The sequence below is a fragment of the Sycon ciliatum genome, chromosome 6 (genome assembly GCF_964019385.1).
Source record: "Sycon ciliatum chromosome 6, ocSycCili1.1, whole genome shotgun sequence".
NCBI classification, from domain to species: Eukaryota; Metazoa; Porifera; class Calcarea; order Leucosolenida; family Sycettidae; genus Sycon; species Sycon ciliatum.
In genome coordinates this window covers 20,126,853-20,154,533 of record NC_088648.1, presented here as the reverse complement: position 1 = coordinate 20,154,533, position 27,681 = coordinate 20,126,853, and the positions used below count along the sequence as shown (strand labels likewise).

Genomic DNA, 27,681 nt, shown 5'->3' with positions numbered 1-27,681 from the left:
GCTTGTAATGCCAATTTTGCATGCGAAATGGTGTTATAATGCCAGCATTATGCCACCTGGAAAAAAGGGACTATAATGCCAGCCATAGTGCTAGCATTACCCGCCCATGCCTACACAGCGTCCATAACTGGCAACCGAACTTATCTGTCTGGAGATTGTGTGTACAATGCCATGTAGTTACATGTGAATTTATTTATTTATTTATTTATTTCTGCACCTCGTGGCAAGTCAAGACAGCCAATTGAATTGAGGTGAGGGTGAGACCAACCACGGAAGAAGAGAAAAAGAAAATGAAGAGCACGTACTCAAAGTGGGAAGGGATTAGCAACTTACAAAGCAAATGTACATGTACATGTACTTGTACATTAGTGGCATTCCTCCATCCTTGCGGTGTTGAGCACTCTAGTCTAGGCAATATGTGTCAAAACGGGTGTATTCAAACAACACGACATGGAAAGAAGGACGAACACCAAAGATACAAGGGATGAAACTCGACGATGAAATCAAAATTAAAATTTGAAAAAGTCCAAAAGCAAAGAAACTCAAGGCAGATGTAACTAGCTTGTGTATAAGATTCAACTCAATCCCTAGACGAATGCTTTGAAAGATGTAAAGTGTGCATGAAGGATTCACAATTTCTGAATTCCCGCTATTGTGTAGTTTATATTGACAGGTTAGGACACTTCAGCCTCCCTGTAGTGAAAATGAGACAAAAGGAAAATAATTTTTAAATGAGATGTGAAAGACAGGACTAGATCAAACACGTCCATGGATATTGTTCAAGGATTGTGTACATTCAAATTGGTGGCTCACTCTGGATGGAATACCGGAGCAAGAGTTGGATCTGCGCCACGGACAGAGCCACCTTGTGCTGCGTCTACCATTCGTCATCTCTGCTCTTCATAACCCGTCGTCAGGTTTATGATGGAGGGTAAAATAAGATAAAAGGAGTTGGAAAGACAAGAATCTCTTCTAATCTGTCCTTACTGACAAAATAGTTTCGATTCCTCAATGTTTACAATTGGTGTCGAAGGTAGCAGGTGAGCTGAAGAAATGTACATTGCTCACTGTATTTGTTAATCACAAAGTAATTGTTAGGTTTCAACTGGCATTTCGGCTGCGCGGCCGCTGTTCGTATCAGGACCTGCAAATGCAAAAGTTGTTCGATTCGCCGCCGCCTCCGCCGTTACCGTCTCCATCGTCGCTCCCGCCACCATAGCCACCAGCATAAATGCCGAACGATGTGAGTCCCAGGCTGTTATATCCGCTACGGAAGTACTTGTAGGTGGTGAAGCGTATGCTGCTCAGGAGCCCAGTCGGCGAGCAAGAGCAGGCCGCCACACCATCGGTGTTGCATATGCTGCAGTGACTCTTCGAGTTGATAAGCGTCTGGGCCAGTGTTCGGATTGGTGCAATTTTTGAGTCAAGAGCATCTCGCACTGCTGTAATGTCCGTCTGTACGTGCAACACAAAGCAATCAAGACGTGATCGAACGAAACAACAGCAGTTATTAGCGGAGAGTTAGAATTATGTACATGTAACTCCAATCTAAAGAGTCGGCGTGGAGAAAGATAATTCTCACTTTTCTGTTTTCTGCCGTGCAAGTTATGTTTTAGCATAACTTGCACCTTCTACTGCTTAAAATCAGTAGAAGGTTCTGGAAGCTGTACATGTATGTATTCGTGTGCATAATCCTGTTCTTTGTAAACAAAAGAAGCATTTAGTCGCGTTAAAGTTGTTCTCGTAGCTGGTTACCAGATGTAAACTTCGTGTTATGTTGCACTGTATTACCTCATGCTTTGTGTTTGCACTCAGTTAGTATTTTTTGTATATTTTAGCACTACATGTATGTTTAACACCTAATGCTGTAGCACTTCCTTTTTCTTCACACTTTTAATAATGCAGTTTTTTAATGTTCTTTTTTCTATACATTACCCTCAGTTCCGATAATATTCTCTAGCTCCAATCATTATAGACTTTGCTCCGAACAGATTCAAAGGGCACTGAAAATGATACTGCTTTGCACATGTACTAAGTCTACATTTTTCTACCGTGTAACGCAACATGATGCATCGATGGGCATTCGAGGCGCCAAGCACTTACATGAACGTGATTTTTTAAATTTTAACTTGTACAATATAGGTGATTCCCACTTTGTAACAGTTTGCTGAGTTGAAAATACCAAACTATTTGCCTTGATTCTGGTTGACATGAAAGACAGTACATGTACATACGCACACGGTATTGGACAGCACCACTCCTGGTAGGGTCCGTCTGAATAGCAAAGTAAATCCCTACTCCCAATGGAATCAAAAGTCTTACCTCGATGGACCTACGATGCCGTGAAATTCCACGTCCTCGCACTTGTCGCCTTCGCCGGCCTGAACAAAGAAATAGAAGAGCATATTATCATAACACTGCACAAGTAAGTGGTATACGTATACATAAACGCAACGTTTTTAGTTTGACAGCATAACATGACGTGTAGGGTAAATGGATAGGCGTGTGAGGAGGTGTACATGTACAAGTATGTTCCGTGAGAAATCAATCACCTCCCAATGTAATGGGGGAGTCTATGTCCACAATATTCCTACAAGCAATGTGGGCAGATAGCAGGGTAGGCAGAGGGTTTCGGTCTGGGCTGATCATTGATTAACATGTAGCTGAACCTCCAAATTCCAATGCATCTCGCGCCCTGGCCGATCTCCTTCTTTCACTTATGAGATCTTTATGATCGGAAGATTCAGAAAAGCTGTACGAGGGAGAGAACAATACTATACTACATTATAGTTATCTACACCAACTTCCATTCGAGTTGCTAGTGTAAGTGAGATGACCCAGAGGGCTCATTTTAGTGAATTTTAGAAGCCCACAACACACTGTATAGAAATGCTCTCCTAGCATGACGAATAGACTATACTGACGTAGGGACAAGGTATGACAACCTGATTATTGGTGTTGTTGCGTGCTCGCTGCTCGCGTAAAACGCATTGTCCATGCCCATAGCTCAAAGCACTGCCCACCACCTCGGAACTCGAATAAAGGGGACTTGTGGGCGCGTTCATGGTGAACGAGGAGGAGGGTGGAGGGTTAAAGTACGTGCATGATTGGCAATGTATGGGTATGTATGCATTTTTGTATTTTATTATAATTTAAAAGTATTTCCTAAAGGCTTTGGGCCTGTCGAGGGATCTCCTGCAAGAAAACTGAAATGACAACTTTATGTAGAGGGAGCAGTTAATCGAGGATAGGCTAAGGAAATAGATCGAGGCATACAAAATCTGGTAATTTAGGAGTTGGGATACCGTCAGTGTAATGAACATGTGTAGGGCTTAGGGGGCTATTTCTGTGCACTGTAAGCCTAAGTTCGTAACACAATACTGAAAAGAAAACTCACGTCCGAACCAAGGCACATAGGGGAAGAAGTACGCCTTGAAGCCTTCACAACGGAACTCCGAATTCGTCGTGAAGGTGACTTTAGCGTAGTTGGTTTGAAAGATGTCGGCAATGTAGGTGAATGCGCTCTGCCTGGCCGATCCAGTACCGCATATCCGTCGTACATCATTCCCGTGCAGATGCAGCTCCACGTAGTCCGACGCACAATTGCTATCCAGTGCTAAGGTGGGAAACTCCACGTAGATGTGGTGGCCGGCTGGTGCGTGAAACTCGTACGTGCACTGGATACTGTGTTCGTAGGATTCGATGTGCTGCGAGCATTCAGTGACGCTGTCGGCCGGTGATACGAATGGAGCGTATTGCTGAGTCGTGAACGATCCCTGGCTTACGATCACATTCAGAATCGTGTTGGTGCAGACCCAACCGCCATAACTGCAGTAATCAAAGGCATAATTATAAAGTTTTTTTCATCCACGTATATGCATGTATAGTACAGCATGCCCAAAAAAAGGCATTGCTGCTGGTTGTTGAATATGAATTACAATGTAAAGACAGTACTCTAGAAACGGTCGCGAATGTGTTCACCATCATTTCTCCACTTTTATTTTTTAACCTACATTATTGAAGTACGTGTACTCCTGCAAAGCGCACTGTAGATACTTGCATGAAAACCTCGCGCAGCGTAGCTTCTCATCTATGTCGAGAAGCACTGAGTGAGTCAATCTCGGCATCACACGGAGTACTCTTCTCGCGATGTGATAATACACTACTGCGATGTAGGAACGCTTCCGAAGTTCGATGCTCTCATTACAAGACTTTGCACAAGCACACGTACATGACGTATTTGTACTATCGTTTTTACGGTACATCACTACATGTGTTTGGAACTCGCTCCTCAATGATGTCCGCGAGGTCCACTGTCGAGACCCCCTGGCTCCCAGCTTGCCCTTGCAGGATCCATGGCATCGTATACATGTACATGCATTTCGACTGTAAAACAGGTTTGGCAAACAGCCGGACAACTGCTCAATACTCAGAGCGCAGAGCTTTTTCATATACGTGTACGAAAGAGAGAAAGGGGTCTCGGGGTGAAACTCTGTGACATTATCCAATCGGATTCCTCTCTCTCTCTCTCTTTCTTTCTCTCTACCTCTCTCAGCCTATCTCCCCCCCCCCCCCTCTAACTCCCCTCTCTCTCTCTCTCTCTCTCTCTCTCTCTCTCTCTCCCTCTAACTCCCCCCCTCTCTCTCCCCCTCTGTCTCTGTCTCTCTCTCTCTCTCTCTCTCTCTCTCTCTCTCTCTCTCTCTCTCTCTCTCTCTCTCTCTTTCTCTCTCTCTCTCTCTCTCTCTCTCTCTCTCTCTCTCTCTCTCTCTTTGTCTCTTTGTCTCTCTCTCTCTCTCTCTCTCTCTCTCTCTTTCTCATGGTTATGTGGGTTAGATACACTGTAATAGCAGCCATACTAGAGCGAATAACGACCAGCCTCCATATAATTTGATTGATTCCTTGTTCGTAAACGTTTTGTCCCACCCATCTGTACGTGCAGTAGTATTTCGGATGCTGTCGGATTCACGAATTCCACTTTGTTTCAAATGGTTACAAGCGTGTGGCCCGACCCATCCGTGTATGACGCGACTTTACTCAAAGTCAATTTTAAGTGCAACAAACAACAACTTTATGAACAGGAAAGTTTCAAGCACCAGTGACATTCACGCTAAGTATGAGCGCACCATGAGCCACACAGCACTGACTGTACGCAGATTGAACATTTCAGATAGACCTCCCTGCCACCGTGGATAGTGTTGGCAGGGTTTGCAAGTGAGTGTCAATTTCCACGATCTACTGTACATCATCGCAAGTAGATCACCCCTAAGGACTAGCATAAGTACACTCCTATGCAATTTTTTATGACAAACCGAGTTTCACACCATCCAGTTATAATTATGCCCAATGAAAGGCCATCGCACTTCAACTCGACACCATTTCGAACTCGACCCCACTTTCCTTAGTTTTGCCGAGCCCACTGGAATCGTAACGCCCATAACACCGCCAAAAATACGGTGTTCCAGATGTCAACTCATTTCCGCAATTGCAATGTCCTGCTACACCCAGCGCCCAAAGCCTCACCCACACGTCACCATTGTTTCCTTCAGACACCTTACTGTTCCTCACCTTGCTCCTGCTGCATAGCGAACGCACGCAAACCAGGACACAACATGGCATAGGACCTGCGCTTGCCTCGACCATATCTGGGTTATACTCCTGTTCTGCCTCATAGTGAATGTATGAGCAGAGAATCGCAGCCAAGGAGGAGATTTCCAGATTCTTACACAGCCTGTGTGACTGAAGGCTAGAAACTCAGCCGCAAAGTCGTATTGTGAAGTAAACTGGCTTCCACAGGTCCTGCTCTCATCTATGTTAGATTTTATGTTCTGGCTCTGGCTATTCCCCAAAGCAAACACGGTGCTCCGAGTGAGAATGATGCAATGATCAGATCATACCGTTCGCTAAAATGTACTGTGGCGTAATGTGTTTGAGCGCTCACCCAGAGCGGCTCGGACGATCCAGAACAAGCCACCTCGCACTGGCACGCCGCCTCTAGGAAGACGGGTCAAATATCGTTGTCCATTTGACAGTTGTGCTATTGTACCAGAAGTGGTCGCGGCAGGGGATCTCTTCCTAGCACCGATGCTCAACAGCCCGTCCAGTTGTGACTTGGACTGTTAATTTTGTCGCTGCATCTCTCACGTTGCTGTACCTGTATGCCGGACATGTACCTACTGACTGGCTAACGAGTATGCAGGCGGATTTTTTGAGCATGACATGAATCGGTGAATATGCCCAGTCCGTAGCCTATGGCAGTCGACACATCGTAGGATGCACTCATCATGCAGGTTGGCACAAAGAAGAAGATTCCAAGGCTCGCTCAGTGGTCGGCGCAGCCAAACAAAAATGACAACTGCAGTTCGACTCTCATCTTCCTAACCTTCAACCTGCACTGGCACGGCTGTGCGAGGTGCCTGGATCATTCTTGCTGTCATTGTAGACCACTTGAGTAAAGAGAAAGAGAGTGCGGCGGCCGGTATGCTCGGCTATCACATAATCCGCCAATGCAGCACAGCTGCACAGTTCCAAGCACTCAATCCAGCCAGTGCGACAGGAGATAGACAGGTATCAAGCATTAGATCAATGCACCCCGGTGCGCGGACTTCGCGGAAGCTTGTCCACGTACTTGCCAACTTTCCGAAAAAGGAGTTCCGTGGTCCAGTCTCCTGCCCAACATGATTGTCAATGATTTCATGTGGCTCTCAGACTGGAACAAAATTGTTTACATTCTGGATGGAAACACTGGCCAACACTATGTCCTTCCCTGTTCTTAGGCACCGGCGGATTATGCCCGAAAAGGTGGCAGATTCTTCTCGAAAAGCAGTGAAATCGGCAGAATCATACAAACCTTATGGCGGGCAATTCCTCGAATTCTGCTCCATTTTTTTATCCACATACCAAACATGCATGAAACGTACCAGAAAAAGTACCGAATTCTGCCAATTTTTCTGCCGGCATTATCCACCGGAGCCTACCGGGACTGTTCTTCTTTACTCCCTTCACCAGTGGGACCATTGTTATTAGGCAACAACAACTCAGTCACACTGCATGTCCACAGTTTATATCTGTGAATTTAACCAGCAGTTTTGTGGGAAATTTTGCGTGCAGTTCACAGTTTGCGCGTGAAATGGCAGAGTCGCGGAGTGCTGCCCAGTGTTACTTTAGATCTACTGTACCGGCATGAAGCTTGGTTCCGAGTTTAATAGCAGACACCAGTCAGAACTATTTCAACTAATAAACAACAGGATTTTACTGTATTGGTTCGGCATAATTATGACTTGCCACACGACACTATCACGTGATGAACTGTGCAGGAAACAGTCCTACTCTGAGTCAGACGGCAAGTCACTGGAGAGTATCAGTACCACTGCAGTGCAGACTACTGACCTGTAGTGTTGTGGCCGTGGGCACACAGTGACACAGCGGCACGAATGCGACACTGAGTGGATTGAGATTCAGAAAACTACACTAACTTCGTTCAGGAGATGTAGCCCGGGCAGACGTACAGTGGTTCAACAATGCACTACTTGTGTTCTCTAGTGCAAATACTTGAATTCATGTACATGTAGAGAGCAAGAACACGACAAATACCGGTATGTGAAATCACATCACGTGATGATAAGGATTATCGCATGCCCTTCAACCTCCACATATTGGCAAGCTGGACAAATAATTCGCCTGTGCGACAAAACCGAGAAAGTAATTGAGTGTTTACAACACATCCTGCCAGCCCAGCCAGCCTGTGGAATGACAGCAAGGTCCGGTCTGATGTAAAGATAATACGAGTGCTGACTCTGGGATACATGTGCAGTTGTGGCCAACGAGTCAAAAGTAGCGCCGCGTTTCCATTTTTCAATGGCATCCTGCACTTTCGGAACACGTCTCGGCAGGTGGATCAGATTTATTTGGCCAAGACTGTACATTGTTACTTTGCGTAGGACGATAAAGCGACAGATCGAAACCGTTTCAAAAATAGTCCAACGATACAGACAGATCAAGCTAGGATGTCCTGAGCAACGCAAGGCTCAAGAACTCCAGTGACGAATTGGAGTCAGTTCCAACATCTCTCCATTATGTGATTAACGACAATTGTTCCATTTGCCAGAGAACTATTAATTAAAGTAGATCTGTTTTAATAGTAGAGCACAGTAAAACCTGTCTTAACCGGACACCCTTGGTGCAGCGGAAGCTGACCTGATATGACAGGATTCCGCTTGATCCAGGGATCCGCAGCATTTTGGCGCATCTCTTATTTGGCTCTGGCATAGTGACCTGAATGCCTGGCAGTCGCACTGTGCATCTACTGGTTACACAGCTGCATAATGCCGTTTATTATTATTTTTTAAATTTTACTTTTATTATTGTTTCGGCAACGCAGATGATGATGATGATGATGATGATGATGATGATTTTGGGTTAAAAGGTTAACTTCATCCTCGTTTTCTTATTGCCTTGTATTGGAATTTGCCCATAAAAGTGGCTACGGTGTGATAATGCATTTTTATATTTCGTGTTTTAACATTATTTTCAGAAAATTGCTCTTACAATACCTTGCGTTTTATATTCATAATATTGTTGCCCGTAAAAGCGGCTTGGTCACATGATGATGATGATGATGATGATGATTTTTTTTTTTGATGATATGAAGCCACTTCTTTGGGCAAACAAAACACAATTTCCCAAGATGAAGGAGTGGAACCCTACACAAATAATAGTTTAAATGAATCCAACGCAAAGATCGTTTTTCCATGAAATACAACAATTGAACACAATTACATGCTTAAAGGCATGAAAGCAACAAAACAGCAACAAAAGGGTAAGCGCCATACCAATCCCGCATGCACAGTCAGGACACAGCACGATACTTAACAAACTAGACCTGACTCGGCCACGGCAATCGAGACATCATGAAAACATCTCGCCGGATGGTGGTACCGTGACCGAGCCCCACGTATGCACAACACAGCAGCACGCAGCAAAGCAAAAGACAGCCGACAGCGGAGTAAACCAATGACCTGGGAATAGTGAGATCCCGATGACTCGGCCTGCATCTGGCACAGTCTCTTGAGGAACACATTGCACAGCCTCCCACAACCACCATGCACAGAGAACACGAGAGGTGTGAAAGCGGCTCTTTCTACATTTGTGACTCTTGGCCCATATTCGTTCCACTTACGCCGCTCGTGCTGCTGGTACAATGCAGGAAGGGTTCTGGACCCGTAGGAAGGAGCATCTGGGCAAAATACCCTTACATCCGATGATGATGATGATGATGATGATTTTTTTTTTTTTTTCTCATGATGAAGCCACTTCTTTGGGCAAACAAAACACAATTTCCCAAGATGAAGGAGTGGAACCCTACACAAATAATAGTTTAAATGAATCCAACGCAAAGATCGTTTTTCCATGAAATACAACAATTGAACACAATTACATGCTTAAAGGCATGAAAGCAACAAAACAGCAACAAAAGGGTAAGCGCCATACCAATCCCGCATGCACAGTCAGGACACAGCACGATACTTAACAAACTAGACCTGACTCGGCCACGGCATGATGATGATGATGATGATGATGATGATGATTTTTTTTTTTTTGATGATTGAAGCCACTTCCTTGGGCAAACAAAACACAATTTCCCAAGATGAAGGAGTGGAACCCTACACAAATAATAGTTTAAATGAATCCAACGCAAAGATCGTTTTTCCATGAACTACAACAATTGAACACAATTACATGCTTAAAGGCATGAAAGCAACAAAACAGCAACAAAAGGGTAAGCGCCATACCAATCCCGCATGCACAGTCAGGACACAGCACGATACTTAACAAACTAGACCTGACTCGGCCACGGCAATCGAGACATCATGAAAACATCTCGCCGGATGGTGGTACCGTGACCGAGCCCCACGTATGCACAACACAGCAGCACGCAGCAAAGCAAAAGACAGCCGACAGCGGAGTAAACCAATGACCTGGGAATAGTGAGATCCCGATGACTCGGCCTGCATCTGGCACAGTCTCTTGAGGAACACATTGCACAGCCTCCCACAACCACCATGCACAGAGAACACGAGAGGTGTGAAAGCGGCTCTTTCTACATTTGTGACTCTTGGCCCATATTCGTTCCACTTACGCCGCTCGTGCTGCTGGTACAATGCAGGAAGGGTTCTGGACCCGTAGGAAGGAGCATCTGGGCAAATGATGATGATGATGATGATGATGATGATGATGATAGAAACTACTCAATTCCTGAAATCATTGGCCTCCCTGTTTGTTGAGCGCCATACTGAACTGAAGTACCCACTAGTAATGGGCATACTACGCACCCGTTTGTCTTTCTGCTTGCTGCGATGGGCAGTCACCTGCTTCCGCGGTTGCCGCGGTTCGTACGGCAAGAGGCGACAGCCGAACTCATTTCTGGCCCAGTGCCGCCAGGCGGAGTAGGGTGCTGCCTTTGGCCTCAACTTAATATAATGCTATTTTGGTTTTTTCCCCTTTTATTACTCTGTGTTCATTGCTTGTTTTTGTATTGATTTACTTCCTTGACTGCTTTTGTGTTTCATCATTTTCCGGTTGGTTTTGTGTTGATTTCCCCTGTTCACTTTACATATTGTAATGATATACATTTGCTTTGCCCGTAAAAGAGGCTTTTCTCATGATGATGATGATGATGATGATGATGATGATGAAAATCCCGATTCATGTGTTTGTGGTGTGCCTCTCAGCCCCGCTCATGCACTTACCTGTGCCACTGGCGGCTATACCATTGCCCGTCACAATGAGGTGCGGGACTTGGTTGCTGGACTACTGAGGGAGGCTGGAGTGGTGGACGTAGAGACGGAGCCCCGGCTATTGCCCTGCAGCAGTGAGCATTTGCCTGGTGGTCGTTCCCTCAACCGATGCGCAGAAGCTCGTCTGGATGTGCGGGCTCGCGGCTTTTGGTCGTGGCAACAGGACGCTTACTTTGATGTGCGGATCACTCATCCCGCAGCGTCTGTGTTGTCTCGATCACAAGCCCTGAGTCAGCTGAAGTCTCACGAGCGAAACAAGAAAAATCAATACGCCAGCCGTGTGGTTAACGTGGAGCGCGGCTCCTTCACGCCACTTGTGTTCTCGACGTACGGCTTTAGTGGCCCAGAAACTACTCAATTCCTGAAATCATTGGCCTCCCTGTTTGTTGAGCGCCATACTGAACTGAAGTACCCACTAGTAATGGGCATACTACGCACCCGTTTGTCTTTCTGCTTGCTGCGATGGGCAGTCACCTGCTTCCGCGGTTGCCGCGGTTCGTACGGCAAGAGGCGACAGCCGAACTCATTTCTGGCCCAGTGCCGCCAGGCGGAGTAGGGTGCTGCCTTTGGCCTCAACTTAATATAATGCTATTTGGTTTTTCCCCTTTTATTACTCTGTGTTCATTGCTTGTTTTTGTATTGATTTACTTCCTTGACTGCTTTTGTGTTTCATCATTTTCCGGTTGGTTTTGTGTTGATTTCCCCTGTTCACTTTACATATTGTAATGATATACATTTGCTTTGCCCGTAAAAGAGGCTTTTCTCATGATGAAAATCATTGGCCTCCCTGTTTGTTGAGCGCCATACTGAACTGAAGTACCCACTAGTAATGGGCATACTACGCACCCGTTTGTCTTTCTGCTTGCTGCGATGGGCAGTCACCTGCTTCCGCGGTTGCCGCGGTTCGTACGGCAAGAGGCGACAGCCGAACTCATTTCTGGCCCAGTGCCGCCAGGCGGAGTAGGGTGCTGCCTTTGGCCTCAACTTAATATAATGCTATTTGGTTTTTCCCCTTTTATTACTCTGTGTTCATTGCTTGTTTTTGTATTGATTTACTTCCTTGACTGCTTTTGTGTTTCATCATTTTCCGGTTGGTTTTGTGTTGATTTCCCCTGTTCACTTTACATATTGTAATGATATACATTTGCTTTGCCCGTAAAAGAGGCTTTTCTCATGATGATGATGATGATGATAGTGACCTGAGCAACACAGGTTTTACTGTCAGAAAGCTGGGCAGCTCTACTGTGGCATTGAATAATTATGGTACATGTACTGTAAAACCGGAACGTTTTTAAAACGACCAAAAAGTTTAACGTTTTTTGTAATTTTGGCATGATTACGTGCAGAAAGTTTAACGATGGCTACCTGGCCACCCATCTGTATGCGCATCTTTACACAGACCTCGACCAAAAACGAAATTTAGTATTGTAACGAACCTGCCATGCTGGTGGAGTGACCTAACGAAAGATTTCGTGAACGAAAATTTGTACTTCAATATACAGACTACTCTAATTTCAGAAATTTTCGGTGCTCAATATTTTCGGTATGAGGGCAACAGGCTAGGTTAGGTGAACAGAAATTTTCGGTACAGAGAAGCAGTTCCCTATTGGATTATGTGTGTTAGTGTTTGTTCGTTGTATTGAAATTTTAGGTGTCAAACAGACGCACCGAAAGTACCGAAAATAAAAGTACACCGAAAATTTGTGAGATTACAGTATTCTCTCAGCGTGTGGCAGTGACCATACTCACCATAGCGCTTGACGGATGATCTTTCGAGTTTCGATTCGAAATTTGACGGAGCGGGTACCCGATTCTTTTCAGCTGGCGGTTCCAAAAGCGGTTCCTTACCCGAACCGTTTCACCTCTAGCGGATAATGCTCGTAAATTTGGCAGATTCTGCACGAAAAGTATTGAAATCAGCAGAACCATAACAACTTTATTGCTAGCTATTCCTCGAATTCTACTACCGTAAAGTCGCGGATAAAAGCCGGGTTTGCATACAAGCACATCGCGGATAGAAGCCTGAAAATCAAACGGGTCAAATGCATAGCTTGTCGCGCGTAGAAGCCTGGCTTCTATGCAAGCGCGTATCGGGTAGGTCAAGAGTGCATGCGCTATGTACAGTGCATCGTAAAACTGCCGCCATACGGGTAGTCAGTGGTAGATCTATGCGTGTCCCGCGTAAAAGCCTGGCTTCTATGCCAGCCCAGATCGGCAGATGTGCATACAAACCTGGCAAAAATATCAGTGGTGCATATGAGCATGGTTTGTAAGCATGGTTTGCATACAAGCCTGGTTTGCAGTTAAAGCCTAATGCAGAAAGCGGCTTATGTGCTTATAAGCCTGGCTTTTATCCGCGACTTTACGGTATGTATCTAATATTGACTGAGTACGAGGTCAATATAGGAAATAAAAGCCGAGTAAAAGACCGAGGCGAAGCCGAGGTCTTTTACGAGGTTTTTATTTCCTATACTGACCAAGTACGAAGTCAATATTAGATTTATCACGACAAACAGTCCGTATTTCAAATTCCAAAACGATAACCTCGTGAATCCCGGTTTTATGATTGCACAACCGTTGCACCACCACCTACTCATGCAGTGACAATGCTGCACTAGGCACCGCGTACCGGTCCGTTCAACTGCGCGACCCCTAAGCAGTCAAATATAAGCAGTCAATACAGCCCTAAGGAGTGAAATATGCAGGAATATTTGACTGCTTAGGTATGGCAAAAATCTATGTGAGTCAATACTAAGGGAGTGATAATCTTCTGTATCGACATTATAATACCAGAAAAAGTACGATATTCTCCCATTTTTTTGCCAGCATTATACGCCAAAGGCTTGCTGGATACAATAAGCATCTGGAATGGCATGCGCGAGCATGCCGTGACTGAAATTGTGATGTCATGGCTGATCTAATCCCTGTTCCCAAGAGTCCATAAACAGTTTGTTTTAGTTTAGTAGTATAGTAGAGAGGTTGCGCACAACGGGAATTTGTAAGATTTTGACCATCCTGGTTCGAGTAACGAAAGTTTCTGCAAAGATCCGTCCAAACACGACCGAAACTCTGTCTATGAAAAATGAAAAAAATTGCAAATCTTGCAAAAAGATCTATGAAAATCTATTGCAACTCAGTATATGAAAAGAAGTCTTCGCCAGTATAGGGTCAAGTTGGCGGCTCAATGGGTTATGTAATACAGTACATGTATGTCAAAACTCTGTGTGTTGTAGACATGTACGCATGAACACATACATATTCAAGACAAATGGCGGTTCAAAGATACACCGATAAATGGAGATTCTCTACATTGGGCGACAAGTTGAAAACGTGGAACAAGACGGAACAGGGGAGGGACAGAAGAGGGTATGTGATATAACAGTATGCTACATTTATACAGTGTAGACAAGGTCATGACCAGCGCTGAAGATGGGGATCCCCCACGCAACAAGTGCGCAACAAGCCACTTCACCAAGCTCTAATCAGAGAGGAAGTGGACTCGGCTGCAAATAGCAACAACAACACACACAAACACACACATACACACACACACAAACACACACACACACACACACACACACACATACATACACACAAGCGGTAGGTATTGAGTGAGACAAGCATGGAACACAGGCTCTCCACCAGAATATTGGCGTTTGCTTGTGGGTTCAGCGAAGAAGATGACGAGTAAAGTGAACACACTACAAATCCAAACAAGCGTCGTTTTTTATTTTATTTTTTTTATATTTTTTTATTATTATTCCAAGCAATACATGGCTGGGGTAGCCAATGACCACTTTGCGTGGCGATTGCAGGGTTTTTATAGCCAACCACGGCTATTTTTTAAATTATTGTTTTAGCACCTGGCTATCAGTATCACCAGTTACGAAAAAGATAATTACATAATATATACCCCCCCCCCCCACACACACACACCCACACCCAACCACCACCATCACATCATGTGACACATGCTACCAAAGGTTATGCTGGTGAACAATGCAAAGTGAGGAGGAGTAGTACAAATAGGTGGTGTAAACCCTGTCCTGACCGGACGCGCGGCTGGTGCAGCGGAAACAGGCCTGCGATGACAGGATTCCGCTGGATCCAGGGACGCATGTTCGATCCACAGCACTTTGGTGCGCGACAATTTGTCAGGTCAATACAGGATTGCGCTTGGTACGGGGTCTAGGGTCAAGCGGATTCTGCCGACAGAAAAATTCGCAGAATTCGGTACTTTTTCTTGTAAGTTTCATGCATGTTTGGTTTGTGGATAAAGAAATGGAGCAGAATTCGAGGAATTGCCCGCCATAAGGTTTGTATGGTTCTGCCAATTTTACTGCTTTTCGAGCAGAATCTGCCACCTTTTCGAGCAGAATCTGCCACCTTTTCGAGCAGAACCTGCCACCTTTTCGAGCAGAATCCGCCACCTTTTCGAGCAGAATCCGCCACCTTTTCGAGCAGAATCTGCCACCTTTTCGAGCAGAATCCGCCACCTTTTCGAGCAGAATCCGCCACCTTTTCGAGCAGAATCTGCCACCTTTTCGAGCAGAATCCGCCACCTTTTCGAGCAGAATCCGCCACCTTTTCGAGCAGAATCCGCCACCTTTTCGAGCAGAATCCGCCACCTTTTCAAGCAGAATCCGCCACCTTTTCGAGCAGAATCCGCCACCTTTTCGAGCAGAATCTGCCACCTTTTCGAGCAGAATCCGCCACCTTTTCGAGCAGAATCCGCCACCTTTTCGAGCAGAATCCGCCACCTTTTCGAGCAGAATCTGCCACCTTTTCGAGCAGAATCCGCCACCTTTTCGAGCAGAATCCGCCACCTTTTCGAGCAGAATCCGCCACCTTTTCGAGCAGAATCCGCCACCTTTTCGAGCAGAATCTGCCACCTTTTCGAGCAGAATCCGCCACCTTTTCGAGCAGAATCCGCCACCTTTTCGAGCAGAATCCGCCACCTTTTCGAGCAGAATCCGTCACCTTTTCGAGCAGAATCCGCCAGTCCCTAACAGCCTAACAGGGTCCGGCAAACACAGGTTTTACTGTATAGTCAAACCTCGCTTATCCGGTTGTCTTTTATCCGGATTCTTCGACATCCGGAAGAAAACCGTTGACTATCGACTTACAGCATTGTGTCATGCATACATACAGTATGTGCGTTCAATTATCGAGTTCCCTAGCCTATCCGGATATATTTGTGGAAAACGCACGTGTGCGGTTAAGTGAGGTCTGACTGTAGAAAAATGATAGGTATTTTACTACTCTCTTGTGCAAAGGCCACCCGAAGCTTGTAGCCAAAGCAGGCTTGTGTACAAATTTGTGTATTTCCTACACAGGCGTTGGATATAGTGTGTGATTTGATGTGAAGAACAGCTGTTGCAGGCCCCATACTGCCGTAGAATGGACTTGCATACTCTACGTAACCAGAGCCGCGTTATCATGATATCGCAAACAGGTGCTTTCGACAGGTGTTACCTGAAGATCTTCTTGAGTCGGTTTCGCTGCCTGTGCCCGACGTCCCACAGCATGTCCAGTAGCTCACCGCAGGTCCATTCACGATCAGCTCGCGCCAGGTACTCGAGTACGCCACGCACATTGGTGAGTGACGGCTCTCCGAAGTCATGCTCCCTGATGAGGTTGACGAGGATGACTTCAAACTGGCCAACGTACTCGATGTCATTGAGCTTGACCGCCCGATGAGCGAATAACACTGTGAAATGACATTCCAGAAAACAAAGCCAGAAACAGCATATCAGAAACTGCACCAGTAAGTGCACAAACTCAATTCAAACACTAGCAGACACTAAATAAATATAAAGTCTTTATATTTATTTACATACTGGTAACAAATGTTTCCGGGGCGTATGACACACTTTTTGTGACGCTATACCGGAAATCCCTCGACCAGCTTCGGGGTGGGGTGGGGGGTCGTTCCACTTGTGTCAGTCGGGATTGGGATTGCAGTAGTCGGATTGCACAGACACGCATGAAAACATGGAACAACATGTTGTGCCCGTAATAATGCACTTGGGGGGGGGGGGGTTCGGGGGGGGGGGGGGGGTTCGGAGGAGGCTTACATGTACAGTAAAACCTGACAAGGTGACCACTCGGACAAGGCGACCACCTGTCCTAGAAGACCACAGGAACCAGGACCACGGCTGTGCTATTTCCAGTCAAATGACCCTGGATAAGGAGACCACCTGGTAACAGAGACCACGTTTTGAAGGTCCCTTCAGCGGTCACCTTAGACAGTTTTCACTATATTACTAATGCTGGGGGTAAATCACTCATGTTGGAAACTTGCCACTCACTCACAGTAAGATGCCGGGCTCACAAAGCGGTCTGTGGCAACTATAAAACAATCATGCCTGTGTTGTGTTTTCACAGTAGCACTGTGTACATTTTAAGTGCCGTAGAGCCCTCAGAAACACTGCCACCAAAAAGTTACCAAACTCTCATCAAAGAACCCTCGGTTTTCTCCGCTTTCCTTTGGGCAACAGTGGCGCAAGTCATGCAACCTACCGCGCTGGTCGTCATCCAGCTCTTTCTTGAGACCTTGGGCCAAGTCGAAGCGATCAACTTGCCGCATGGTTTTATCTCTGTATCATACAAGCGAGAAAGACAAAATTGATATAGATGCAATATAAAGTGGAAGTGGCCAACACCCAATCAATGCAGTTCACGTTATTCATTTCAGGAAATAATTATTACCGTGCTCGGGCGATTCGTGGCACTGGGGCACTATTTTTCAATGCTGTTACATTTGCGTCATCCAGCATAAAACAGGGCAAAACAGAGCCTAAAGTTTGCTGTAAACTATCACGACTCGACAGAAACGGCAGCAAGAACTGCGATTTTCATTCTCGAACCACCAGTGCAATGACATGGACAAGAATATTAGCAAAAGAACACCAAACTGAGTTGCACATGTGCTTGGTTACAAGCAGGGAGGGGGGGGGGCACTATTCAAGAGAGGGCTTTATCTTTTCATTGGCTCTTAGAGACTGGGGTACTGTTCGAGATAGGGCACTATTCAAGAGAGCGCTCTTATCGCGCGAGTATGTTATTTCAACTTTGCGGTCAAGAAATAACCATCATAATAACCGAAACGTTTGACTATAGAACGGCTAATTTTATTGGGTAAAATATAGAGTTTTCAGAATCAGGACCAATTTGCTATGAAATATTTTAGCGATCCGAGTTTCAAAAAAAAAGATGACTAGTACTGTACATGCAAAATTTCAATTTGCGAGACAAAAAAATTCGCGAAAACACTCCTTTTGCTAAAACCGCTAAAAGATCACCGGCACTAAAATTAGCCGTTTAACAGTGTCGTATTTTCCTGAAAGGAATTTGCGAACTGCAGTGATTCAGTGGACGCTCGTGTTGATCAAGATCCATCTCTTCATTTTGGTTTAAAAAAAACATTAGATCTTGTTGAGAACAAGCATTTCAAGTGCTGGTCAACCCCAACTCACGCACCTGTATTTCCAATCGAGCAGATCATCAGGTGCTTCCACTGGTGCGGCACATTCTGCAAGTTCCGGGAATGCAGCAGCAGCAGATGCTGCGGGCGCTGGCAATCCAGCTCGAGCAGAGGCATATGGATCAGCGGCAGCAGGAGGTCCCCTGGCGGCTGCTGATGGCGCTGCTGCGACGCTGCCCAAGTCCATGATGACGTAAGTGTCAGGGTCCTGCAGACGAGAGTGCACACAGACGTACGTATACACGGGTGTGTTTATGTGCAACGAGAGAAAACAGGCACAAAGGTAAACCTTTACTCACGACTACATACACACACAACCACATACTGGGTGGGAATGTGTTATCCAAAGACTTGAAAGGAGTGACCGCAGGCTCAAACCCTTTCTTATAAGTGCCTTCACGGCCTCAGCCTATGTAAAACGGTTGAAGAGTTGGTGGACAAGCCGTTGATTATTCACTCTCATTGTAATATCAAAAAGTATTCTTTCTAGACCAAAGAGTGGTATATTTGATAACATTTAATAACGATAGAAATTTTTACGATACTTCTCCAGACGTTTCGTTGTTCTGAACAACATCGTCAGTGGATAAAGTCTTTATCCACTGACGATGTTGTTCAGAACAACGAAACGTCTGGAGAAGTATCGTAAAAATTTCTATCGTTATTAAATGTTATCAAATATACCACTCTTTGGTCTAGAAAGAATACTTTTTGATAAAACGGTTGGACGCAAGCAATTCGACTCTATGCACTGGCGAACATACACATTCGCACAATGCAGCCCATGAAAACACAAGCACACCGGTCACAAATTCACACAAACACACACACACACACACACACACACACACACACACAAAAGAACACAAGCACACACCTCAACACATGCATACACCACACACACACACACACAAACACACACACACACACACGCGTGTGCGCGCGTGCGAGTGAACACATACATACACACACATACAGACACAAAGCGCAATCATTGAGAGTCGCCGCAGCTCGAGGGAGCAGAGCCTTAAACACATGAAAAGAAGACAACAATACATTTTTACTGTAACTGTGAGTTTCAAGGGTTAGCTATCATCAGAGATGATCCTTTCTTCAAGTGCACACACAACTCAAAATGTCTCCAGAAAGCATATACACTACATGTACATGTACATGCTGACTTTCATACAGTAGGCACATGTACACACATTTTATGAAAACTAAAAATATTATAAAATCACATCATCAAAAGCACATCCTACCTGCACCCATGATTTCCAGTAGCGAAGAGCTTCTTGTGACACGCGTTGAGGCGCTGTTCGATGCTCGCTGAACGCTATTGGACACATCGGAACGTCGCCAAGGTGCAGCAAACTGACGGTGTGAAAACATCCTCCACGCGTACCACTAGTGGCAGCAGATGTTGCAATAGCCGGTGCTACTGAAGATGAAGTGCAAGCTTCGCGGCCGTGAAGTGTACATAGCGCGTGTGCGTTCATGACGCCACACTCACATCTGATATATTCCTAAAGGGTGAACACATACGTGCACGCACACACACACACACACACACACACACACACACACACACACACACACACACACACACACACACACACATGAACACACACACACACACATACACACACACACACACACGAGCACACACACACGCACGCATGCACACACACACACACACGAGCACACAAACACACACACATTTTATATACAGTAAACCTGCCCTAACGGGACGCATTTGGTGCAGCGGAAATTGTCCTGATCTGCTCATTCAATCCAGAGCACTTTGGCGTATGAAAATTAATCCGGTCAATACTATACAGGATTCCGCTTGGTATAGGGCGCACCAGATACAGATTTTACTGTGCATCCGTTTTAAAGACGAATCAAAGTCAAATGAGAAACACAGCTACATGTGTTGCTTGAACTCAACAGATATCGGACTACAACAGGAGAGAGAAAATCGGCGATTATGAAAGGGCAAAGGATATGTCAACTGTAAAGAGGATAGGGAATGAAGAGAGAGAGAGAGAGAGAGAGAGAGAGAGAGAGAGAGAGAGAGAGAGAGAGAGAGAGAGAGAGAGAGAGAGAGAGAGAGAGAGAGAGAGAGAGAGAGAGAGAGAGAGAGAGAGAGAGAATAAATGACGCGCAAGGTGAAAAAGAGCAAGGAGAGACAAAAATAATCCCAGAGATGCAATGAGAAAGAGAGCATGAACAGTAACGGGCGCCTATTCAACCAACTCTTCTTTCTAGATACCCGCAGACTGCATTGCAGCCATTTACACACCAGGGGCCCTGAATTCAAGACTGTCTCTTCGCTGCGTACGTCACTAAATGTGTAAACAAAATGCCCAGGCATGGTCCAACAACATGGAGAAAACGGTAAACTCTTCTTTCAGTTGATTACAAATAATTACAAGTTCGGAATGACGCATCACACTGTTTCAGTATAATCAACTTGTACTGTGGCAGCACTCGCCAACACTCGGAGGTACTTTGTTAGGTAGATGTGCATCTGAGTGTTGGCCATGGTTGCCACAATATGAGTTGATTACAAATCCTTACCTTCAATCTTATCTTCTTGTGAGCCAATGCGAGGACGTCTTTCACCCAGCCGTGGATCTGGGAGAGGATAGGCACGCCATCACCGTCACGGAACTTGTAGCGGTTGCTGTTGGCCTCGACGCGAATGCTGATGCCGCACTTCATGTAGCGCAGGATCAGCCACTCGTGCCCGTTGACCGGCAGGCGCATGCTGCACTTGGCGAGCGATGTATTCATCCACAGCGTGTCGTCTGTCTTGCCGTCGTCGCGGCGGTGCCGAGCGTTGTAGCGGGACAGGCACTCGTTGCCGATCCTCAGGAAGGTGGAGTGCGGCAGATGGGCGCCGTTATCGGACGACAGGATGATCTCCGGGGAGACTGCGCCGTGGGTGATGGGTAACTCGGCGCGCTCTGCCGCTGCCGGCATCCAGAACATCTCCTTGACGACGGCATCCCCGACAACACTATCGTCGTTGTTTTCTGTGCGCATTTCGCCTACATGGCACAGTATGTGGAAGCTGTTCATCAGGTCGTAGAAGAACACACGATTCTCGCGCTCCGCCATTGCTGGGTAGAGGTGTGGGCAAAACTTCTTCCACAAACACGTGGCCACATGATCGGAAACGAAGCCCTGCTTGAGTTGATGGATGTCGGCCAAAGACATGGCGCCTACCAGATCTGCTCTGGTCAAGCAAGGTTGAATGAGTGCAGCCGCTAGCTTCATGACGTTTGGCACGTTGACAATGAGTTTGTCGCGCAGCGCGCTAGACTCAGGGTAGTGCAGAGCCGTTCCGATGGAGTGCTGGAAGGACAGTGCCGCGGACGTGTCCACTTGATGCGCGTGTGCTGAGTTGATACGGCGCACCAGCTCTTCTGCCTCGTCACGCGTAATCCACGGTGTACGCAGCTCTGGGTGACTCGACACTTCCATGAAGGACAGTGTTTCCAGGAGACGAGCAGTTGGTATTGCTTGGTTTTGCTCACTCTCCATGCAAAGTTGTCGCCGCAACGCAACCAGCTGCTCGTCTTCGGCACCACCAAGACCGGATCTGGTGTTGTCAATAAAGAAGATATCTTCTTTCCTGAGCAGATAACTGAAGGGCTCGCACGCGACACTTCGAATTATCTCGTCGCGCTCCGAATCCAGCTCCGCAAGCAACAGATCTACATCGGATCGCTGTCGCTCGTCGATGTGACAGCCAGCGATGAATACACGGACATCAGAGTCGTCCGGCACATTCTGGTGGATCGTCTCCAACGCATCATGGATGTACGTCAACCCCGGCTGGCCGGGCAGTGCTGAACTACAGGGACGACATTCGCCCTGCATACGAACCTGCACACGACAGGAAGCGTACAGTATCACCACAATGATTAAAAACAAAAACCAACGGCGCACTCACTGAAGGTCAAACGAGCGAGTATTTCAGCTCCTAGGCGCGTTGTGAAGCCCAGAGTCACTCGTGCTACAGCTGTGCGATTCCCAGCACACCAAGTAACTCCTGAAGCAAGACAGTATCTTTCACAAGTCTATGGAATAGATCATCGATCATCACGGTCAGGAGGCAAGTGCAACCTTCCTCCCTCTTCCCCCATCCCTCTTCGCCCGTCTCTCCTTTTCTCTCTCTCTCTCTCTCTCTCTCTCTCTCTCTCTCTCTCCCCCCCCCCCTCTCTCTCTCTCTCTCTCTCTCTCTCTCTCCCTCTATCTTTCTTTCTTGGGCATAACAGGGACGATTACAATCCTCGAGTGCTTGAGACGACATTTGTGGGCTGTCTGATTTGCAACAGAGATTCCATTGTCTCGTTAAGAGCCAACAAAACACTCACATTGCTCGGCTCAGCCACTTCTGTCACTGGGCACTGGGCATTGTAGACGATGACGTATGAGGTACGATAAGCGCCGAACGTGATGTGATGCAGAACACGATAGCAATCTTGGCCCGCGTTATCCCAAACCCGCATCACTGTCAACTGCTCCCTGGCGATGAGTTCGCTCATTTCGGTCACGTATTTCGTTGATGTGACTTTCTCCGTGATGCTCTTCAGTACGTCCGGTGGGAGCGTACTTGGCTCACTGGGACTTTTTGCTGATGGAGAGTTCTTCGATGCAGATAGGCTCAATCTTTGCATGACCTTGTCCATGAAGGTCCGTTTAGGCCCTCGGCTTGCTAGTGCTCGCGAATGCCTGGCAGATGGAGTCTCTGAAGACGTGGACTCGCTATTCGAGAATGTGGAACGCTCATCATGTACGCTGCCCTGTTCGATCAAGGAAGCTAGTTGACGCATGAGAGCTTGCTCGCTCTCAGCATCAGCGGAGGTGACTTGTCTGGCATCGCCGTCATCTCCGTGAATCACGATCGTGCTCATATCTACTCCCAGAGTACTGGTGCTCGTCTGGCGTTGCGGCATCCGTTTCTGGGCCAGCGAGCACGCCAGCGACGTCTTTCCAACGTCCGCTTCTCCAAGCAGCAGGACACGTATAATGGGAACACCGAGCTTATGAGCTGGGTCAATGTCCGCGCCTGCACAGTGAAACAGAGCACACATATCCCACCGAAGGAACATTTCACTCACCCATCTATCATGGATATGAAAGAATCAGCACACCAAGCACATAAGCCATAATTAGCCATGTTAATCACCATTGTACTCGACCTGAAACTTAATAGTACGAAAGGCCTAGTCGAAAAAGTTCTAGCTTCTGTGCTTCGTGTGCAGATTCGCTTTCCTCCAACCAAGAATCTACATGAAAGAATACACAGACGTTCGGAGAATCTCTTAGTCCTGATTCCAAGCAGTGCCGTGTTTCTGGTTGAAACGTACTGAAAGGCTAGGGAAGTCCTTTTTAGTCTTGCATACCCATTAGTCTGAAAACTCTTCGAACGAAGTCAATGAAATCCAATTTCTGATGAATTCCCCTGCTTATATAGGAAGAAGACATTTTCTTGTCCCTATTTCCACAAGGGGGGAATTTGAGCAATCCCCCCCAGCTTGTGGACCAGCTGAGCAACTGGTTCCTATTGAAGGGGACATTGGGCGTTTTCTATTACACGTCTACACAATTCTGGATCTGGGTTATGTAATTCTCGATTGACCAGCATGCACAGATTGCGGCCATGTAAACGAACGACTGGAATTCACAACCCATTTTATTCATGTCATGTCACGAACAAAATTGTTCGTAAAAAGAGATCACGTACACCCTCGTGCGCCCGTCTACCCAGCTTCGCGAACCGGTCCGTCCCGATGAAGGCTCCACGTCGGCAACAATGTCGGGCTTCGATAAAGCTGAACAAGTGTGGGAAAGGACCACCCAAAATGATCTAGTAATATTACTTGTAATAATCAGCTCCCAGCGGAAACTAAATAACTTTTTCGGGAAGACAAAAGTAACAACTACGCGTAGTTGTAGCCGTGCTTTCGCGCCTCGTCGGCCAGGGAGGCTCTTCCTTGACTTGAGTCCTGCATGACCAGACCGGAAACACACCGAGTGTGCAATTCTGGCGCCAGAATCGAAGAAATTCCGCCCTCTCTTCAGAATTGACGGAATTGGATAAGATCAATTCTAACGACGGAATCTGTGTAATCGAACTGTGCATCACCCATATCTAATTCTAGAATTGACCGAAATGTGTGTAATCGAACGCGCCCATTGAAAACCACCCGGAAGTCAAGCAGTCATGGTGGCGCTGGCCTTGCAACCGCAAGCACTGCTGGTCAGTTGTTTACAGTGTGTACGTGAACTACTCTCGTGGACATGGGAATCTGGTCGGAAGTCAAGCACTGCATGCAGCGTTCTGCACGTACTGAGGGCGCCGACCAAGGTCATTCGACTGCATTTCCATGTCCACGACTGTTCAGTGTGTACAGTGCATGCACGCGCTAAAAGCTGTAAGGCCGCCAGCCCTGGTCATCCCAGCAGAGGTCCATGTCCATGCATGGGCGTAGGAACCGGTCCGGCATGCCCGGCGGTCGCCGGACCAATAATTTTCGAATTTATTTTATTTATTTATTTTTTATACATTTCAAACTTGTTGATGGCTTGTCGACTCTTGTACAGGTACCATGTTTTACATCGACAATGCGGTGTATCATCAGCATGCATATTCTTATTTCTCATATTATTCTGTAGCATTAAAATATGGCCTTTTAGGCCCAATTTTCAAAAAAAATCCCCAGGGAGGACCCCCGGACCCCCCCCCCCCTCACAACTTCGCTGCACCAATATTAAAGGGGAAGTTAAGGCAAAAATTAAAATTTCACCAGTTGTAGGTTTCGGGGTGCTGAGTCGAATGGTCGTGGTCCGAGGAAGCTGAGACGCTCCCTTCCTACTTGAATCCCAATCGAACTCGCGCACTTCCACCGAAACTGGGTGACTGCGCCCTACGAGATGGGGATTTGTATGCAAAATGTCACTAAAAGCGCCATTTCGTTCTTATAAAAGCACGGATGACCGCGATTGGACCATATGTTGTAGTCTTTTGGACGCTGAGTCGACTGGTTTTGGTCCGAAAAGGCTGCGATGCAGCGTTCCTCCTTTATTCCCAATCGAACATGGTTGAACAAGCGGTCACGTGCTCCTGCGTACGCCAGTCACCTGGTCACCGTGCCTGCAGGGTACAACTTACTAGCCTGTTTGACCTTTTTTGGGTGCAGTCCTGTCACTCGAGTTGAACCTTGGTGTGAAAGTTGTCGCCTGCTGGCATGGTGACCAGGTGATTTGGGCACCCAGGAGCACGTGACCGCTTGTTCAACCATGTTCGATTGGGAATAAAGGAGGAACGCTGCATCGCAGCCTTTTCGGACCAAAGCCAGTCGACTCAGCGTCCAAAAGACTACAACATATGGGCCAATCGCGGTCATCCGTGCTTTTATAAGAGCGAAATGGCGCTTTTAGTGACATTTTGCATACAAATCCCCATCTAGTAGGGCGCAGTCACCCAGTTTCGGTGGAAGTGCGCGAGTTCGATTGGGATTCAAGTAGGAAGGGAGCGTCTCAGCTTTCTCGGACCAAGACCATTCGACTCAGCACCCCGAAGACTACAGCTGGTGAAATTTTAATTTTTGCCTTAACTTCCCCTTTAAACAGCTTCCTACGCCCCTGCCACGACAGAACATCATTACATGTACTGGTTTCAGAAGTAAGTTCAGTGTCAGTTGTATCGTGCTCGTAAAGGTAAGCATCCTTACCCATGGCGTACATACGCGTCCATTCCTGGGCTGTCTTCACGAACAGAGGGCGGTCAGTCTGGTGCAGGCTAGATACAAGTGGGTGCGAATCGCAATCATATGGATTACTCATGACAGATCGAATTGATTCTAGAATTTCTTTGATCTTGCACGCTGGTCGCCACCTTTCAGTAGAAAGCTGGGTGTTCGGACAGTAATCGCATATCGTCCCTCCTTCAGTGAGAATCGGAAGGAAGATTCTAGTTATGAACCTGCCCGTGGGTGGTTTGAATGGGTATTCGTCTGGAAATGTGAGCCTGAGAAGGAACATTCCACCTTCATACGGGCTACCATCAGGTCCCATTATCCTGGCATTCCAGCAATACAAGTCCCGAGCGATTGGCCCTGCAGTGCATCCCAGCGGTGGGTCCTTCCGCAATTGATCCGCCTCATTTCGGAGGCGACGCTCTCCGCGCCGAACTATTTGCGACATTGACGACGGCTACCGGCGGCAAACCAATCCTGGCGCTTCGTAGTTCTACACTACATGTCTCGTAGTCTGAAACACTGCTCCATGCTGCCCATGTTCGGCGGCAAAGAGACCTATGTAACCACTGGCAGGGAGTAGTACTACTCCCTGCATGTACGTAACTCGTTGTAACCACTGCGGAACTCTTCACCGATCGCTGGACGTCCGGACGCAAATACGATCGAAGATATTACAACTGTGGCGGCAAAATAATGACAAACGCCTTGAAATGAAAAAGGGGTTTGCCGCCGAGCGCGAGCCGCGATGCCGTCATCGTCCAGTAGATCTACACAGTCATGCTGCGTGAGTTCAAGCAACATAATATAATCATTAGTTCAACACTGAGTTGGCGTCTTGGCGATGTAGGGCTTGAAAGTGATGACGTCAAAAACGGCCAGGGAGTAGTAAGTTGACATCAGATTTCTATTTTGGATCCACTAAGGACTTAGGTGTGACTTTGCTATTGCCTTAGTATGTGGGTGCATAGCAACCCACTCATGTCGTATGCAGGTGTGACTTTTACTTCACCACCAGTTGTCACCCCGCCCCCAGTAGCCAAGTCAGTCAGTTTCATATCACGTCCTACTCCTAGTAAGTAAGACCGTACCGCTTGAAATAATTGTGTTTAAAAAAAAAAGAGTAAATAATTATCGTGTCCGTTCACGAAGCCGCGAAGGGAACTCACGACGGCCGCTAACACCCGTTAGACTGTAGCGGCAGATGCAGCGCCTAACGGTTAGCCGCATCCATGATCATGCGCTTGAATCCATACAAAAACTGGATCCAAGTACATTTAAGTAAGTGGATCCAGTTTTATTTTGATGCTATGCTGTGACGTTGCACATTCAAGCCCTCATAGATTTGAGTGTTGCCTGGAATAAACTTCTTGAAGATATTCGTTCACTCTCTACAACAGCGAAATTTAGTATTGCTGTTCGTCGGTATCATTCGCAATCTATGTTTTCTTTGAAAGGTATTCCTGACTTTTGTGTCTAGGCTAACCACATCTATGATAGTTTCAATAGTTTGTGTATATGTCAGTTATAGTAGTCCACAATGCTGCTTTTCTAATTCTCACTATGATTAGCATGCAATGTACTACCCGAAGTACTGAATTTACTTCTTTTGTACTAATGTATCTTC

The 27,681-nt window shown here is 46.5% G+C and overlaps 2 protein-coding genes across 2 annotated transcripts; both read right to left on the bottom strand.

Moving 5' to 3' along the window:
- Positions 1–415: 415 nt before the first annotated feature.
- LOC135819591 (uncharacterized) lies at positions 416–6,294 on the bottom strand. Its single transcript, XM_065332826.1, has 4 exons — positions 5,566–6,294; positions 3,398–3,828; positions 2,323–2,381; positions 416–1,455 (listed from the first exon to the last, which is right to left on the bottom strand). The coding sequence occupies exons 1-4, from the start codon at positions 5,667–5,669 to the stop codon at positions 1,138–1,140; spliced, it is 912 nt and encodes a 303-aa protein (XP_065188898.1). The 5' UTR covers positions 5,670–6,294; the 3' UTR covers positions 416–1,137.
- Positions 6,295–13,690: 7,396 nt separating this feature from the next.
- On the bottom strand, positions 13,691–26,668 carry LOC135819590 (uncharacterized). Its single transcript, XM_065332825.1, has 8 exons — positions 26,031–26,668; positions 22,668–23,362; positions 20,863–22,176; positions 19,542–19,805; positions 18,276–18,487; positions 17,316–17,392; positions 16,269–16,503; positions 13,691–14,296 (listed from the first exon to the last, which is right to left on the bottom strand). Exons 1-8 carry the CDS (start codon positions 26,500–26,502, stop codon positions 14,272–14,274), a joined length of 3,294 nt encoding a protein of 1,097 aa, XP_065188897.1. The 5' UTR covers positions 26,503–26,668; the 3' UTR covers positions 13,691–14,271.
- Positions 26,669–27,681: the final 1,013 nt, after the last annotated feature.

Excerpts from the sequence above, each read along its gene's own strand:
- LOC135819591 (XM_065332826.1), bottom strand. The coding sequence starts at position 5,669 with ATGAGGCAGAACAGGAGTATAACCCAGATATGGTCGAGGCAAGCGCAG. Across the intron at positions 2,382-3,397 it reads CTATGTGCCTTGGTTCGGAC|GCCGGCGAAGGCGACAAGTG; the intron begins GTGAGTTTTCTT and ends TTCTTTGTTCAG. Across the intron at positions 1,456-2,322 it reads GGCATCGTAGGTCCATCGAG|ACGGACATTACAGCAGTGCG; the intron begins GTAAGACTTTTG and ends TTGCACGTACAG.
- LOC135819590 (XM_065332825.1), bottom strand. The coding sequence starts at position 26,502 with ATGTCGCAAATAGTTCGGCGCGGAGAGCGTCGCCTCCGAAATGAGGCG. Across the intron at positions 19,806-20,862 it reads ACAAGAAGATAAGATTGAAG|GAATATATCAGATGTGAGTG; the intron begins GTAAGGATTTGT and ends TTCACCCTTTAG. Across the intron at positions 18,488-19,541 it reads ACTGGAAATCATGGGTGCAG|GACCCTGACACTTACGTCAT; the intron begins GTAGGATGTGCT and ends TCTCGTCTGCAG.